Below are 18,776 nucleotides of genomic sequence, written 5' to 3'. Positions count from 1 at the left end.
TATATCGAGGCCGAATTCGAATAGGTTGCTCAATATGCCGACAACTTTTGACAACAATTTCGATCACATGTATAAATCAAGTGTCTAACACCAAAGTATGATCAACAGCGGAACAAAACCTAACAAAATATCGCCCTTCAAAAATAGACGAAAAATTAGATTTTGCTGATTTTCGTGCGAACTCAAGGATTCGATGCCGATTTCAAATATGATCCGCAAAGTGCCGACAACTTTTAACAGTAATTTTAAATAGTACCAATAGTGAAAAGTATTATATATAAAAGTTGAAGGGAACAAAGCGTGACTTTATGATTTATGGGGCTCCAAATACAGGCCAAAAACGAGATTTTCCGAAATTTGAGGCGTACTCGATATATCGAGGCCAAATTCGAACATGTTGCTTTATTTGCCGACAATATAATATACTAATATAATATAAAAAAATATATACTAAGAAGTTACTCATTCATATTTAAATAATTCAGATTCTGCTTCCGTGTAATTATCAATTATAAATCGATTACAGGCGAACATCACCGAGCCCACAGTTGGCTGATATTTTGAAATAACGGCTTAATCCGGTAACACTCTAGAATTATATATACATGCTATACGTTTGTCAAGTCAATTTAAAAAATTTTCCGCTGGTGATCACACTCTGGTGTTGACCACTTGAGTCATACATGTAAACAAAATCATTATCAAAAGTTTTCGGAAACTAGAATAACATATTCGAATTTGGCGTCGAAGAATCGATATCGCACCAAATTTGACAAAATTTGATTTTCAAACAACTTTTGAAGGCCCATATTTTTTGGATTTTCATTCCGCTGGTGATCATACTTTGTTGGTGGACACTTTAGTTATACATGTTTACGAAATCGTTGTCAAAAGTTGTCGGAAAATAGAATAACATATTCGAATTTGGCGTCGAATAAATGATATCGCACCAAATATGACAAAATCAGATTTTTATCAATTTTTGAAGGCCCATAATTATTCAATTTTAATTCCGCTGGTCATCATACTTTGTTGTTGGAGACTTGAGGTATACATATAAACGAAATCATAGTCAAAAATTGTCGGAAAATAAAATAACATATTCGAATTCGGGGTCGAATAGTTGATATCGCAATAAATATGACAAAATCTGATTTTCATCAATTTTGAAAGGCATTATTTTTTCAATTTTCATTCCGCTGGTGATCATACTTTTTTGTTGGATACTTAGGTTAAACGTGTAAACAAAATCTTGTCAAAAGTTGTCGGGAAATAAAATAACATATTCGAATTCGGCATCTAATCATTGAGTTCGCAAAAAATACAGCAAAATCTGATTTTTCGTCAATTTTTGAAGGCCCATATTTTGTTAAGTTCAGTTCTGCTGATGACCATACTTTGGTGTTAGACACTTGACTTGTACATGTCATTGAAATCGTTGTCAAAAGTTGTCGGCATATAAAGCAACATATTCGAATTCGGCCTCGATATATCGAGTACGCATCAAATTTCAGAAAATCTTGTTTTTGGCTTGTATTTGAAGCCCCATAAATCATAAAGTACCGCTTTGTTCCCTTCAACTTTTATATATAATACTTTTCACTATTGGTACTATTCAAAATTACTGTTAAAATTTGTCGGCACTTTGCGGATCATATTCGAATTCGGCATCGAATCATTGAGTTTGCTCGAAATACAGCAAAATCTGATTTTTTGTTAATTTTTGAAGGGCCATATTTTGTTAAGTTTTGTTCCGCTGTTGATCATACTTTGGTGTTAGATACTTGACTTGTACATGTGATCGAAATCGTTGTCAAAAGTTGTCGGCAAATAAAGCAACATGTTCGAATTTGGCCTCGATGTATCGAGTTCCCATCAAATTTCAGAAAATCTTGTTTTTGGCCGGTATTTGAAGCCCCATAAATCATAAATTCCCGCTTTGTTCCCTTCAACTTTTATATATAATACTTTTCACTATGGATACTATTCAAAATTACTGTTGAAAGTTGTCGGCATATTGCGGATCATATTCGAATTTGGCATCGAATTATTAGGTTCGCACGAAATATAGCAAATTCTGAATTTTTGTCAATTTTTGAAGGTACATATTTATTTAAGTTTTGTTCCGCTGTTGATCATACTTTGGTGTTAGACACTTGACTTAAACATGTGATCGAAATCGTTGTCAAAAGTTGTCGGCATATAAAGCAACATATTCGAATTCGGCCTCGATATATCGAGTACGCCTCAAATTTCGGAAAATCTTGTTTTTGGCCTGTATTTGGAGCCCCATAAATCATAAAGTCCCGCTTTGTTCCCTTCAACTTTTATATATAATACTTTCCACTATTGGTACTATTCAAAATTACTGTTAAAAGTTGTCGGCATATTGCGGATCATATTCGTATTCGGCATCGAATTATTAAGTTCGCACGAAATATAGCAAATTATGATTTTTCGTCAATTTTTAAAGGGCCATATTTTGTTAAGTTTTGTTCTGCTGTTGATCATACTTTGGTGTTAGACACTTGTCTTGTACATGTCATCGAAATCGTTGTCAAAAGTTGTCGGCAAATAAAGCAACATGTTCGAATTTGGCCTCGATTTATCGAGTTCGCATCAAATTTCAGAAAATCTTTTTTTTTTTTGGCCTGTATTTGAAGTCCCATAAATCATAAAGTCCCGCTTTGTTCCCTTCAACTTTTATATATAATACTTTTCACTATTGGTACTATTCAAAATTACTGTTAAAAGTTGTCGGCACTTTGCGGATCATATTCGAAATCGGCATCGAATCATTGAGTTCGCACGAAATACAGCAAAATCTGATTTTTTGTCAATTTTTGAAGGGCCATATTTTGTTAGGTTTTGTTCCGCTGTTGATCATACTTTGGCGTTAGACACTTGACTTATACATGTGATCGAAATCGTTGTCAAAAGTTGTCGGCATATTAAGCAACATATTCGAATTCGGCCTCGATATATCGAGTACGCCTCAAATTTCGGAAAATCTCGTTTTTGGCCTGTATTTGGAGCCCCATAAATCATAAAGTCACGCTTTGTTCCCTTCAACTTTTATATATAATACTTTTCACTATTGGTACTATTCAAAATTACTGTTAAAAGTTGTCGGCACTTTGCGGATCATATTCGAATTCGGCATCGAATCCTTGAGTTCGCACGAAATTCAGCAAAATCTAATTTTTCGTCTATTTTTGAAGGGCGATATTTTGTTAAGTTTTGTTCCGCTGTTGATCATACTTTTGTGTTAGACACTTGATTTATACATGTGATCGAAATTGTTGTCAAAAGTTGTCGGCATATTGAGCAACCTATTCGAATTCGGCCTCGATATATCGAGTACGCCTTAAATTTCGGAAAATCTCGTTTTTGGCCTGTATTTGGAGCCCCATAAATCATAAAGTCCCGCTTTGTTCCCTTCAACTTTTATATATAATACTTTTCACTATTATTACTATTCAAAATTACTGTTGAAAGTTGTCGGCACTTTGCGGATCATATTCGAATTCGGCATCGAATCATTGAGTTCGCACAAAATACAGCAAAATTTGATTTTTCGTCAATTTTTGAAGGGCCATATTTTGTTAAGTTTTGTTCCGCTGTTGATCCTACTTTGGTGTTAGACACTTGACTTATACATGTGATCGAAATCGTTGTCAAAAGTTGTCGGCATATAAAGCAACATATTCGAATTCGGCCTCGATATATCGAGTACGCATAAAATTTCAGAAAATCTCGTTTTTGGCCTGTATTTGGAGCCTCATAAATCATAAAGTCCCGCTTTGTTCCCTTCAACTTTTATAAATAATACTTTTCACTATTGGTACTATTCAAAATTACTGTTAAAAGTTGTCGGCACTTTGCGGATCATATTCGAATTCGGCATCGAATCATTGAGTTCGCACGAAATACAGCAAAATCTGATTTTTTTTCAATTTTTGAAGGGCCATATTTTGTTAAGTTTTGTTTCGCTGTTGATCATACTTTGGTGTTTGACACTTGACTTATACATGTGATCGAAATCGTTGTCAAAAGTTGTCGGCATATTAAGCAACATATTCGAATTCGGCGTTGATATATCGAGTACGCCTCAAATTTCGGAAATTCTTGTTTTTGGCCCGTATTTGGAGCCCCATAAATCATAAAGTCCCGCTTTGTTCCCTTCAACTTTTATATATAATACTTTTCACTATTGGTACTATTCAAAATTACTGTTAAAAGTTGTCGGCACTTTGCGGATCATATTCGAATTCGGCATCGAATCATTGAGTTCGCACGAAAATCAGCAAAATCTAATTTTTCGTCAATTTTTGAAGGGCCATATTTTGTTAAGTTTTGTTCCGCTGTTGATCATACTTTGGTGTTGGACACTTGACTTATTTATGTGATCGAATTCGTTGTCAAAAGTTGTTGGCATATTAAGAAACATATTTGAATTCGGCCTCGATATATCGAGTACGCCTCAAATTTCGGAAATTCTTGTTTTTGGCCCGTATTTGGATCCCCATAAATCATAAAGTTCCGCTTTGTTCCCTTCAACTTTTATATATAATACTTATCACTATTAGTACTATTCAAAATTACTGTTAAAAATTGTCGACATTTTGCGGATCATATACGAATTCGGCATCGGTATGTCGAGTACGGATCAAATTTCAGAAAATCTTGTTTTTGGCCTGTATTTGAAGCCCCAATAATCATAAAGTCCCGCTTTGTTCCCTTCAACATTTATATATAATACTTATCACTATTGGTACTATTCAAAATTACTGTTAAAAACTGTCGGCACTTTGCGGATCATATTCGCATTTGGTCTCGAACCCTAGAGTTTGCATGTAAAATTGAAAAAAATATTTTCCGATATTTTTGTGTTCCCATTAAATGTAGCCTATTTTTATTTTGTATTTTTTTCATTCTGCAATTATATTCTAATACGTTTTAGTTTTTCTGTTTTATGTGATATACAGTTATGTATGTTGTAATTACCACTACCAGCTAAATGTGCTTAAACTTATATTTTAGTCTGAGTTGTTCCCTTCGGAACATATTATTTCAAATAGGATCCATTTATCCCTTATAAATATTGTAATAAGAGATTATTTTCCGCATGGGAACTGGTTGAAAACTGCAGAATATTTTTCCGCTGAAATTCCGCTGGATTCACAGTGGTGTTCGTTCGTGGCAGGAGCTGCCATGAAGTGGTATGAAGTGCGCTTCCCATTTCGCGCGATCGTACGTGTATTTGGCAAGCTCTATGACGTGATGGTGATGTCGTAGTGACGTAATTTTTGGATGGCGTAGTCAGGTGGGGGTTAGGATTGACACGTGAAAAAATTGTTATGCAACGCCCACTAGAAGTATGTCAGGTACGAAACTACAAGAGCCCTTCAAACTATGCGAACTGTCATCCAAGACGCGCAGACGAGAACCCGAAATCGAACATCCATTTCTCTCGTTTTCTCGTCGCAACGTAATTTTTGGATGGCGTAGTCAGGTGAGGGTTAGGATTGGCATGTCAAAAAATTGTTATGCTACGCCTACTAGAAGTACGTTAGGTACGAAACTACACGAGACTCCAGGGGGAATTCTAACATCTTTACAATAAAATAAAAAGAACAAACAAATTTAATGTACAAAAAACACAAAGTAAACTGAAATTTCTGGAAAATTCCAATTTATTAGTACAGCAGTAGGGTACAGTTCTCACAGTCCAAGATATCCTGTCATTAGGTTCAATAGAACAAACACCCTATATGTCTCTGAAACAAGGTCTGGCACGACGGCAGATGTGTCAGTTCGAGCCGAGCTTGTCACTGTAATGAATTAAATCAATCACGATTTTTTTTATTCTTAGGAAATTCAATGGTGACATTTTTTGATTGCCATTCCTTTTAGTTTATTGCACTGTGCCCTACTGTTTTTCCAAGTGAATTAAAAAATGAGTGAAAGCCTTACTGAAATTGAAATTATAGATTTGACCCAAAATTTAGTCGTGATCCTTTTTTAGGAATCGAAAAAAATTTGCAACACAAATGAACTCAACATCATTTGAATAAAAAAGTGGGCAAAATCACTATAAACAATAATAATTTCTGAACAATTGAAGAGATTTTTGGATTTTGTTTTCTGTTTAATTGCTTTCTGTCTTTACAGATCTATAACGCAATCAGCAATTGAGTTTTATATTTAATAGCTACTGGTATCAGTTTTTTCGACTGCTTCTATCCCTGTGTTGGATAATACAGTGATATTTTCATCAGTTAATGAGGAAATATCATACTCTGATATTGAAATCAAATATCTAATTATGCTGAAAATGAATGATAGGTTTCATAGAGCTGCTAAAGATGGTTATTTGGAACCATTAAAGCAGGTATGCAGTTTATTTAACTTACTGTCTATAGTCTGTACTGTTGTTACTGTGTCTGCGTGTTTAGCTTTTCTCAGTGTTATAATAAAGTTTGAATAATACTGAAATATATGAATAATCAGACATTGGCTTACTTCACTACTGCTGGTATATATCAGTATATTGTTTTTTTTCTACTAGCAATGACATAAAAAATTGTTTGGGTGTATTTGTGGGTATACTTAATTTCTGTAATTTGGTGTAGAAACAGTTTTCAGCCCCTTGAAACAATTATTGCCAGTGTTCTGCCAAACGTCCCAATTTAGTCCAATCTTGGCATTGGTCAAGCTTGTCTGCTTGTAAAAACTGTATTATGTAGGCAGAAAGCATTGGACCATTATATGAAATAAATTTGAATTATCTTGATGTAGCTATAAAATTGATGAACTTAACAATTTTCAAGTTCCAGGTAATAATATATATCATATAAAAAATAATGCCCGTCTCTATAAGATTTTTACTTGGTTGAAATTATAATACAATCTGAAAAAGTGTCAAATAAGAATCTTTTTTTTGCAGTAAATTGCATTTAAAAGAAAAGTGAATTTATCATAGTGTGCAATTCAAAAATGCTATCCCCTTTCAATCCAAATCGGGACGTTGTTTTAAAATTATAGAAAAACTAATAATTATAAGAACTATTTGCCACCATTCACTATATACAGATATAGATGTGCTACTGGCTGTTTTTGTGAAATTCTATTTTTGAATTATTATTTCTAATCCAATGAGTTGCGCATACAATACTGGAATAAATGCCGATTATAATGCAAAGTATCGCAAGTTTATCTCAGAAACAACCCCTTTCCCACCACCTTACACAAGATGTAATGAATTCGGCAGGCACGGCATACCAAAAAATATTGTGGTTCTTGCCTTAATTAATAAGAGTTACGGACTTACGGTACTTATTAGTGTTCAATGCGAAATTGGAATAACCTTGGTTTAAAAAAATGAGTGCTTGATCTAAATTGTAATGAAGTATTGAATCTATTATTAATGCACTTCAGTATGAATTTTTTGCCAGATACTAGTTCAATTAGTATAACTACAAAAAGCATGTTTAAAATAAGAAATTCAGATCAAGTAATACATGAAATACATCGTAATGTTGCCCTAGATTTTATAGTTACTTCATCAAGAGCCATAATTTTTATATGTTGATGTAATATTATGCATAGGCCATAGATCCAATTCGCATGTTATATTTTTATGTTGGTTGTGAAAATTGATATCAAAAAATTGTTTACCAAGTATTGGTGAAAAAATTATACGGAAAGATCCGAATAATCGGTGTTGAAATTAAATTTTTGGACCCATTTTTCACACCAATTTTTGGGCGAAACAGTGTTGTATTAATAACATTTTAGTATTGTGATTTGCACCGCATAATATAGTATGATAAAAATCCCCACCTAGTAATAATTTATCCTGTCAATTATAATGAATAAGTTCTGTTTTTACTTCTAGCTTTTTCCAATGCGCAAGCTTTTTGATATTTTCTATCGCAATACGATATTGCGTTAAATATGTCCATTGGCAATCATAGGCATACTTGACATAACAATCATGGTAATATTTGTTCACTATGGTACTTGAATATTCGTTAATGAGATGTCTTTTTTCTTCTTCTTCTGTTGTATATATGTGAATGACGTTTATCCATGTTTACTCTGCTCAGTACCAGGGTTGGGTGTGACATTGCCAATTTGTGCATCAGTTATTCAAAAACACTATCTCATTGTATTAAATCATGATTGCATACTAGATAACAGTGAAAATAATATTTTTTTCTGTCCTTTCTCTATCTTGATGCATGTGAACTCATAAATTGGTATAAATCAGTATGAGTTTATAGGTCACACCTTTATCAACATCTCACTTCAAATAATTACCGTATTTTGTATTCACTCCAACTAAATTAAGGATATATGTATAATATATATATATATATATAGGCTACCGGTGTTCATTATTCAATATCCATATTAATGAAGGCTGGTAGATATGATTTTTTAGTGTTTGGTTCATATACGTGTAGGTGGTGTATTCCATTTCAATAGGAGTTCCATTATGATTTTTACTTTCACTTTGTGTGTCTCATAAACTAAAACAAATATAGCATGCCCAAGTGCTTTTTCAAGTTGTGGAAATTGAAGTTTCTGATATGGATACTACGGTAGTTTACTCGGGAACCCCGATATTTAAAATGTTGAAAAAAAATCTTAACGATTATGGATACTCAACTGCGTTAATTAGTATGATGACATTTTTAACAGGCAACAAAGAAAGACTTGAATCAGCAAGATGAAGGAGGAATGACTCCTACATTGTGGGCAGCCTATCATGGGAATATTGATGCTTTACGACTTTGCTGCAGTCGAGGGTATTCATTTTTTTTGCTGTAATTTATCTGGTTATTATCTGTTTTCATGTTTGTGGATTTGATATTACTGTAAATGCCACACTTTACCCCCTGTAGTGTGACTTTGTGATATATAAATTATTAATGATCAACAGACAAAAACAAACATTTGTCAGGTTTGAACATGTACAATCCAGAGCCCAAAAATAATTACATACCGTATATGTGTTATTGCCGTTGTGGTGTGTTTGATCAAAGACATTAGTATTATTACAGTTTTGTTTATTACAGTACATGGTCCAATAAAAGATATGGGGGAGCATTGAACTTCAACTTCATTTCCCTATTCAATTGTAGCATAATAGAAATTGTAAATAACAATGAGGATCATTTTGCTTACTACTTATTGCGAATAATAGTCACAAACCTCCATCGTACTTTTTCATAGAACAATTGCCTGGTTTCCTATATAGTTACCCAAATTTAGCAACAATTTACAACAAACTGAAACGTTAAGGCATGGTGGACTATATTCTACTATATATTTTATATCCACTGAGTCTTGTGTGTAACTTTTGTGCAATTTTTTTCAAGCCCCGTGAAGCAACTGATTGGACTATGTCACAAAAACATTTAGCTAGAAATTTAAAAATATATTGCAACTTGCAACATGCAAAATTTCTGGAATTGTCCCGTAGAGTCACTTGGAGAAGCCCATTAGTAGAATATGCTTAGGCTATTTTGTATTTCTTTGTGTAATGTCTACAAGAATACAATGTAACAATCATTTAGGAACAAAACTTGTAACTGTCTGGTCCATTGTTTTATATTATAATGAAGAATGGCACCAAGTACCATCTCGTGTGGGTCTCTATCTAATGACTATTATAAGAGTTACTTTTCTATGTAAATATTGGCAAGTCATAGGTTTCATATCTTGGAAAGTAAATCTTAATTAATAAGCAGCCTGTTATCGTTCTCACGTAATTCTCATCAATTTCAACTTAACAAAAATAAAACAAGTATTTAGTTGAATATAGACTTTTTAATTGTGATGAATCATCTATAATCTTCATCAAATTTTAAATTTTCATGACATTCATATAAAGGGAAATTTCACATTCCTCACCCACATTCTTATAAACTTGATATCTATGCTGTAAAGAATGGTTTCGGTTTGTCCACAACTAATTTAAATTATTAGGCTGACTATTTACCGTAGTTGAGGATAATGTATGATTTCAGCTACTAATTTCCTTTGTTATTATAGATGTCGAAGAATACTCATAGATTAAATATCATTTTCTTTTTTCTATTTAAACCCAATTGTGCTTACATTTTGTGATGCCATACAATCACACAGAAAGTCTTGGTTCAAAACAAATCGAATATTTCAAATTTATTCAAAATTCAGTGTATTCTCATTTTGAACAATTGAAGTCATTGGCTAATCATTGTTCTGTATGTGTTTATGAAAATACAAATTAAGCCTTGAAATATTGGGATATTACTTTATTAGATGATACATCTTATATGTCTCCTAATCAAATCAGCATTGGTGTTTGAATCTTGAATTCTTAAACCTCATCTTTATTAATTAACAGTGGGGATCCAGACAAATGGGATTATACTGGCAATACAGCACTACATTTTGCATCTGCAAACGGCCATCTCAACTGTCTTACTTTTCTTGTTAATTTTGGAGCAAATATATGGCAAATGGACAACGATTATCATACTATTATGGATGTTGCGGCAATTCGTGAGCAGCATGCATGTGTCCAATATTTAGATGGTGTGATTGTGAAACAAAAGTCAATGGACAAAAAGGTAATGAATGTCATAATAATGATACTTTGCTGTAGACTTATTAAAAGATTCTCTAGACTTAAAATGTGAATATTTTTGGCAATATGTAGCAAAACAGGATGAGGGAAATGATAAAAATATTCTAAAAAAAATACTGTTAATTTCAGTTATCTTTATTACTGACGCCAAATACTGTTATTTTGTCTATTGTCTATTTACCATTTTCTATTTTTCGAGGTAAATATAATATAGTATACGGGATCACTGTGAGCAATGAATTAATTTCATGGTTCCGTCATCGTTATATTTAGAAAGTTACAAATCTCCAAGACAAAGCAAAAAAGGCAGCTGAGAAACGAATAAAAGCATATGAAAAAATGCAGAAACAGCAACAAGATAAACTTGACAAAATACATCGGTAAATAAACTCTTTAATTTATATTTTTTTGATCAAATTGATCGTCACTGAAATTCTACTTCCACTTTGTGCATAATCCATGTTTTTTAACAAACTTTTTAAGACATAATTATGCTATCATACTATAAATAAATTTTTTACGTCTGTTGATTTGATATATTCGTTAGTATTTGAATATTATAGGTATAAATGTAACTTTATTTTTTGTTTCTGTCATATTCAAATGTTCTTTTCTCCTGTTTACAGAAGTTCTAGCACCAATGGTCCACTTGAGAAAGATTCAAGCAAGGATACTGTGAGTTATTTTATTTTGAACATGACATACTTTATTTAAGACATGGTATTGCTTAATTACTTTTAGAAATTCTAAAGCAATGAAGTTAAATGTATTATATGATATGATTTAAAGCAGACACATTTATCAGTTTCTCAGAAACTCCGTATACTTCATCTCTTGTATTTTATACATTGTCCTGATAAAGCTTGTATATTTACCATATATAAAAACCATCATTTGCATAGTACTAGATAATCAGGGCATTAGTTGTTGTTTCTTATTTTTGAACTTGTTGACCATAAAAGTAAAAGCTAGTCACTCTGATTTGGCTTTTGAGACTGCCACTTATGTAATTTTCTTTATTTTAGAAAAAGAGTCAAAGAAAATCAAGCACAAGCAACCCTGTTCAAAGTGAATTTCGAATATCAGATGGTAATGCATCTGCTGGTGGAAGAACTGTTAAATCCATTGCAGGTAATGAATTTCTCATTGCCATTGGTATCACACCATCACTCTGAGCCACAATCTACACTAGCAGCAAGGTAGATAGTTACTAAGGTTCAAAACGATGATGGGCAAATTACGACCGCGGGCCGGTTCTGGGCCACCAAAGTGTTTTATCAGGCCCACTTGTGTCTGCTGAAATTACGACTAGGTTTTTATGAATATGAATTTCCGTTCAAAAAATAACATCATAATGAGGATGATTGTTACATTGTGCTTATTATTATATAAACGTTAGCCTAGCCACCCTAGCTGTTGGACTAGCATTCGTAAATAAATTGTTTTTTTTTTCATAGTTTTTCATATTGAGATTTGAGCCTCCAGCCCAGTAACCAAGTCTATTATCTGTATGTGGCCCACTCAAACAAGTACTTGCCCACCTCTGGTTGAATATGACCTGAATCTTCCTGGTGGTCTAACTTGGTAGTGAGCTTGTTGGATTACCTATTGGTTAGCATGGCTCAAACTCAATACTCTTGACCTGTCAACAGATCATTTTAACTCATGTATATATGATTGAATATCCTGTATTGGTATTGTACAAGACAAATGTTTCTGATTTTTTAATAGTTCGATCAAAAATAGGTAGAACTTTTAATTTCTGATTAGATGAAATTCTGTCAATTATACTTAGTCATTCGTAATGTGAAATTTCAATATATACTTCTATTATTTATTTCATAAACATTGGTCTTGCTTTGTACTCAATCGAAATATTTTTATTACAGGATTCCATTCAGAGAAAAATGCTGGTAATGTTATGTACATGCCATCTGAAACAATGCCCTCACGTGGTCCAAAACCGAATAATGATTCACAAGGCAGAGCATCTTTACGTAACATGTTCACTGGTCAAGATAGTATGTCTACTGGTGCAAGTTCAGGGTATGACTCACAGAGATTCGGAACTATGGCACTCAGGTATGCTGCCAAACTAAATACATATACCTGTAGTTAGAAATGACAGGCATTCTGGTACTCTCGTAGTGTGTGTACCAGGTTAGGGTTAGGCCATTATTTTATTACGATTTTCTATATTTCAGTTCTATCACGAGTTCGGGTACTGTCTGTGTTAGCCAAGTGAATATACCCCTTTCCCATGGGTTTTAGTCCCTTTACACAACTTGATGTAAAGTAGGCAAACAAAATTAAACAAAATTAGCTATCTCCATATTGGCACACACACTTCTGGAGCACTGGCTTTATTGCATATTAATTAATCTTGGGCATAATCCTCCATGTTCTTAGGTCAATATTTATCGTAGCAAACATTTACTTGGTTTTGTGCAGAAATGCAATATCTAAACAATATTAAACAACAGATTCATTATGAGGTTATTAAAATAATTGACTAAAAGTTTTGTAACAGTGCAAGGCTGAAGACCTTGGTTAGCTTTCCTAGTGAAACAAGAACGAAGGTTTGATATTATCAAACATTATCATTATTAAATTTCCGCTTTGAGAAATTTGGGCACAATCTAGCAGTGCTCAGCAAATTTAGTCCAAACATATTCAAAAATTTGCTCTATTTGCTATATTTTCAAAAATACAGATCACTTTTATAGTAAAATTTTCATTTATGTCAAATTTAACGAAACTAAAATATCGATTGCTTCGGGGACAAACGGTAAAAAACTGTTTTGAGACATTGAGATGACATATATTTTAAACTTTTAAACTTATTGAAATACTTTGGTGAATATTACTTCAAACTATGATTAAATTTCAGCTTGAAGATCCCCCTGTTTCTATGTAGTATTTTTAAATAAAACTTTTCCGAAATCCTAATATTTGCCCTGGATACCTCGAAACACATCCAGATTATCACAACTAGCAGAATTTTAGAATACAAAATAGTTTGAATTATGGACAGTCCTTGATCTGCCATTGTTTGTTGATCAATTTGGTAGTCAAGAAATTTGTTGACGACAAGTAATTTACATTCCATAGAACTTGAAAATTGTAAACCTTTTTCTCCAGGTCCAATTTTAAGTTGGCAAATTCAATGTATTCTGCAGCAGCAGATGCAGAAAGAGAAGATGACAGTGATATTCCCTCCAGTAGTAGTCAAGGTAAGTTTTTACTATTTCTTGGTTTTCAGCTTTGTGCCATTTACATTAAACTACATTGTTACTAATCTAAAAGTGCAAGGTTACGACTATAAACTACTAAAGAGTATGAATCCTTCATATTAATTATTATTATCAAACTAAATTTGTTGAAAATTCTGTTTCCATACAGCTAGTCGGTCATATATGGACTATATGAAAAAACAGTGCCAATGGAAAAAAAAATAACCCTGTAATGCAAATTGAATTTATGAATAGGAAAGAAGTGTTGTTTGTTGAAGCACAATTGAAATATACTGGCATTCCATTCTATAAATCTTTACAATCAATTTTATGATTTTTACTATTATCAATCCTGTTCATACAAACAACTATGTTTTGCACTAACACTATTAGGTGATGCATGAGAGCATGATGTTAAAATTTTTATGTATTTTTTTGTCATTTGGGTCTATTCTAATATTATAGTATTTGATTGCATTTCTATTAAAACAATATGAGGAAAATTGCACGCTTTTGCAAGGTGCGGATTGTCACGTTTTTTCACTGTTTTTTAAGGGTTGTTGCACGGTTTTTCACTGTTTTTACACATTTTTGCATATATCTTTCAGAAGTCTATAAGTATAAAACAGAAATAAGGGATTATTAACAATCACTATCCATTTGTATTACTATTTGATATAGTGGTTAGTTAATGGTTATCCATGTTAAGCCTGCTAGCCGGAAGGCCCCGGATGTTAAGTGTGGGTTTGTGTTACATGCATATGGCGAATTTTTATTCTTGTAATCTAGTTGACATTTTGTTAATTGTTTCAGTGTTTAATGGGGCCGGTGCTTCTTCCAGTCTTGGTTCATTTCCAATGGTTCAGGATCCCAGTAATGGATGGTCAGATGACGATGATGATATAAACAATGGTTTTGATGAACCATCAGAAGTTGACACGTTTCTCGCAAGTTTATATCTTTCTGAATATTCCAAATTATTCAAGGTTTGTTTTGCTTATTTTAATCTCCGTTTCGGTATAATTTATATTTTTTATGTTTTCTTTAAAAAATTTAAAAATCATGCAAGAATATATTATGCAAAATCTTTAAATTAGATTTGATGAAAAAAAATTATGTTTTTCATCTTGAAAAAACCCCTCAAGGGTACAAACTTCTCACCCCCCTGATAAATAAGAAAATATTTTTGTTTAAATACCCTAAATAAATAGCCTCCTGCATTGGATAAAAGTAAGATTTCAACTTAAAGATAAGGTATTTTGAAATGAAATAATGTGATTATCCATAAAATCATTAACTTACATACTATAATTTACCAAATCATTTTAAATATATTCAGATATTTATTTTCATGCCCATCCCCTCACTTAGGGTGTAATAATTAGGTAGACAATGCAGAATCAAAAAGATTCAGATCCCTAGCAACTTGGATCGTAAACAAAGAAAGAAGGTGCCGTGTTGATACAGTGATATTTCACAATATACCGCCCCCTTGCACCCATGGGCTTTGCTAAGAGCAAAAGTCATGAATAAGCTACAGGGCTTTTTTGGGCATTGAAAGGCTTGAATTATCGTCCTATAAAGAATGTGCATGTCTGGCATCAGATTGGAAAAGACTAATATTGACTATTTAAATTAATTTAGGAAGAGAAGGTTGAAATGGAAGTTTTAATGACATTCACGTTGGATGATCTGAAAGAACTCGGCCTGGCATTTGGTCCACGCAAGAAAATTAAGAATGCAATTGATGAACGAAAGGCTGCATTGGAATCTAATGTTGAAATGGAACTCACTGAATTCTAACATAGATTATGGCAAAGTCACTAATTATGCAGTGGAAGTTTTAACCTCGTTGCCTTTGCTGTTTTCAATTCTATTTTCTTCATTTTTTCGCATTGTTTTTATGTGGTGATAATATTAGGTTAGAGAGTTTCTCAAAACTTTTGTTTTAGATGTGCTCCAATTTATAAGGGAGATTGAATCTGAACTAGTTTCAACTGGTTGGTACCCGATTAAAGGGTCGTTAAAAGGTCTGCCATATGAACAATTTTATCATTTTGAGTTTACCTCTTTAATGGCCAAAATGTGGTTAAAGTCTCAACATAGAACTGTCACAGGTTGTACATACCGTAAGTTGAATTTATATACTAATTAGGAATTTTGTTTTTGCTCGAGATAGAAAACTGAATGTAACCAAAATACATTATTAGCCTAGTTATAGTATTCAACAAAAATCAAATGCAATGGTACCAAATATCCAACCTTTTTCCTAACCATACTGCATCAGCCCACATATTTTTCTCGTTTTTAATTTCTAAAGTCATGATTATGGTAAATGTTGGTTTAAGATATGCTGTGGTGAGCATGGTGATATTAATCTTGAGGCCATTTAACAAAAAAAGATAAAAACCATGTCTAATTTATACATCTGGGATACTTTCACCTGACGACTATGTAATAAAACATCTCCATCTGGTGTATAGTTGAGTGGCAGATTTACATGAATGTAAATATCTACACCTTTTTTCTGTCTATTTTTAAATGTACTTTTATGGATTTTGTGTGTCACTGTAAATATAAATCTGTAGTATAAATAATACATTGACTATCGTACTCTCCAATTTGAATACTTTAATTGTTTTTTTCAAGACTTGAATGTTCCATGCTAACTTCTATTTTTGATTCTGCTCGTTTTGAAATTTTTATTTTTGCTTTGTTCATTTGCTGCTTTCTTTTCAGTACTTCATTAAGCAATTTATATTATGACTGGGATAATTGTGGAATAAAATAATTTGGGAATCATATAAATTTTTAATCTTAATGATTATGCTACAATAATAGTAAGTGTGCATTCAAATATACTTATTGGTCTGTTGATTATTGAAAGTGCTTTTTCATAAACTGTTCCCCACTGTTAATCACTGTATTTTTGTATATCAAAAATTAAAACTGTATATTCTATGTCACAAACACAAGTTCAAGTGTTATATCAACTTTTTTTGTTATTGTAAAGTCTTCTGAACCTCTGGGTATCATAGATTCTATGATACATACCCAGATTCAGAGGACTTCACTTTATGATAACGAAGAAAGTTTAACTAACACTTGAGCTTCTGTTTGTGTATGATTATACACAAAAGTTTCAGTAATCTAGGATGCTTTGCACAAAAGTCAAGTTTTCTCTAGAATATGTTTCAAATGATCTGGGTTCTGTTTCTTCAAGTTTATTTCAGAATTCCTAAAAATCTTTGTGACAACTCCGTACACCCCCCTTTAGTTTCTTCTCTGCTGCCTATAGAATGTTTATCTTTCAAGCATCACCTCTATCTGTAGATTGCTATAGAAAGACGAACTCACGCTTAGCTGATCATGAAGTCATGTTTCTTCAATTTGAGCAACATCATGATTTATTCCAGGATTTAAATTTAGAAATGATTTTTTTCTAATACCTATTTTCATCATCGTCATATTTTTATCATTGTGATTTATTTAGCTTTGATAGTTTCAACAATTTTGTAATAATTTCACTGTATTTGTCTGTAGATGCTGCAATTATATAACTGTAACTGATTATGGTACTCCGATATTTTCAATCATTCATATATACATTTTTAATCCTATTATATAAATCAAGTTATAATTTTAAATGATCTTACCTTAAATATACTTTTCAATTCACCTAATTACCTTTTTGCCTGTCGTTTTAGCGTTCTTTTGAAAATCAGTTCTATCAAGGACACGGTGTAGTTTTAGCAGTAGTAGATATTTTTAAAGCATTGGTTCTCAAAGTTTTTTAACCGTGTTCCTTTTTTAGAATTTATCAAGTCTCGCGCCCCACCTCAAAAATAACTAGCTTACAATAAGCTTCAAATAACAGATAGTAAGGCGAAAGTATGTTTTATTTGAAACGAGTTAAAAATATGTGGATGGACTTGCAATCTCTAAGCAATGAAAAGATATAAATATTTAAAATAAGGTGGGTGAGATCAAATCTAACAAATATTTTTAACTAGCTCCACATCATTTCATGAAAATTGTCATTGTGGGGTTTGAGAACCACTGCTTTAAAGGAATATTTAGGAAATATGGATTGATCATAGACATTGGTTTGTAATGTGCCAAAAGGGTCTATGCTACTTATATCCTTTTCGTCTGACAGTCAAAATTTATTGTCAATGTGACAGTTCATATGGTACTAACATTCCGAAATAATTTGGTTGTTTGTGTTATGTATTGGTACATATTTGCATTTAGATATAATTAATAGATATTTAGCAACCAGTAATGTTCCGTATTCAAGTAGATGGATTATGAAATGATGATATGGCCATTTGTCAGTATTTTTAATTGAAAAATTACTGTATTTTATTTTGTGATCTCATCCGATTCTGTTTGTCATTTCCATGACAATGGAGTAGCTCTTTCGTTTATTTTGTTATATGAATAATATTCAAATAATTTGCTCCAGACTGATTTTTTTAATATCTATCACATAGTGTGAGGTGGATAAAAAGATATCTGTAACATAGATGAGCGATTTTTACGTGAAAAGTAAATCGAAGTGTTATGTGTTGGATGACAATGTTCGGTGCGAGTCCCCAAATTCTGTTCAGCGAATAAATCGAATCATCTGTCACACTATTCTTGAGTCTAGTCCCGAGTATTAGCTATAAAGGTTCGAGTTCGGAGTTGAGACAAACCACTCACAGGCATGAGCGTAGCAGAGGGGCCATGGCCCCCAGCAACATCTTTTTTTAAATGGAATTGTGTGGCATTTGCAGCGAGACCTGAATTCTTACGTCTTTTTCAACACCATTTTGCTCTATTCTTGAACCATTTACTGAAACTGATTTACTGAAGGTTTCCTGGCGTAATAATCCTTCCCTTAGGCGAACCAACCG

The 18,776-nt window shown here is 32.6% G+C and overlaps 1 protein-coding gene across 1 annotated transcript; it reads left to right on the top strand.

Moving 5' to 3' along the window:
• The first annotated feature begins 6,144 nt into the window (after positions 1–6,144).
• LOC120335846 (pre-mRNA splicing regulator USH1G-like) lies at positions 6,145–18,337 on the top strand. The gene is made up of 10 exons (XM_078109697.1): positions 6,145–6,394; positions 8,710–8,816; positions 10,400–10,625; positions 10,916–11,022; positions 11,269–11,317; positions 11,668–11,773; positions 12,532–12,724; positions 13,784–13,875; positions 14,689–14,861; positions 15,520–18,337. Exons 1-10 carry the CDS (start codon positions 6,329–6,331, stop codon positions 15,676–15,678), a joined length of 1,278 nt encoding a protein of 425 aa, XP_077965823.1. The 5' UTR covers positions 6,145–6,328; the 3' UTR covers positions 15,679–18,337.
• Positions 18,338–18,776: the final 439 nt, after the last annotated feature.

This window comes from Styela clava, chromosome 2, assembly GCF_964204865.1.
Source record: "Styela clava chromosome 2, kaStyClav1.hap1.2, whole genome shotgun sequence".
NCBI classification, from domain to species: domain Eukaryota; kingdom Metazoa; phylum Chordata; class Ascidiacea; order Stolidobranchia; family Styelidae; genus Styela; species Styela clava.
Note: the sequence above shows the minus strand (reverse complement) of the source record. Positions and strands in the feature narration are given on the sequence as shown.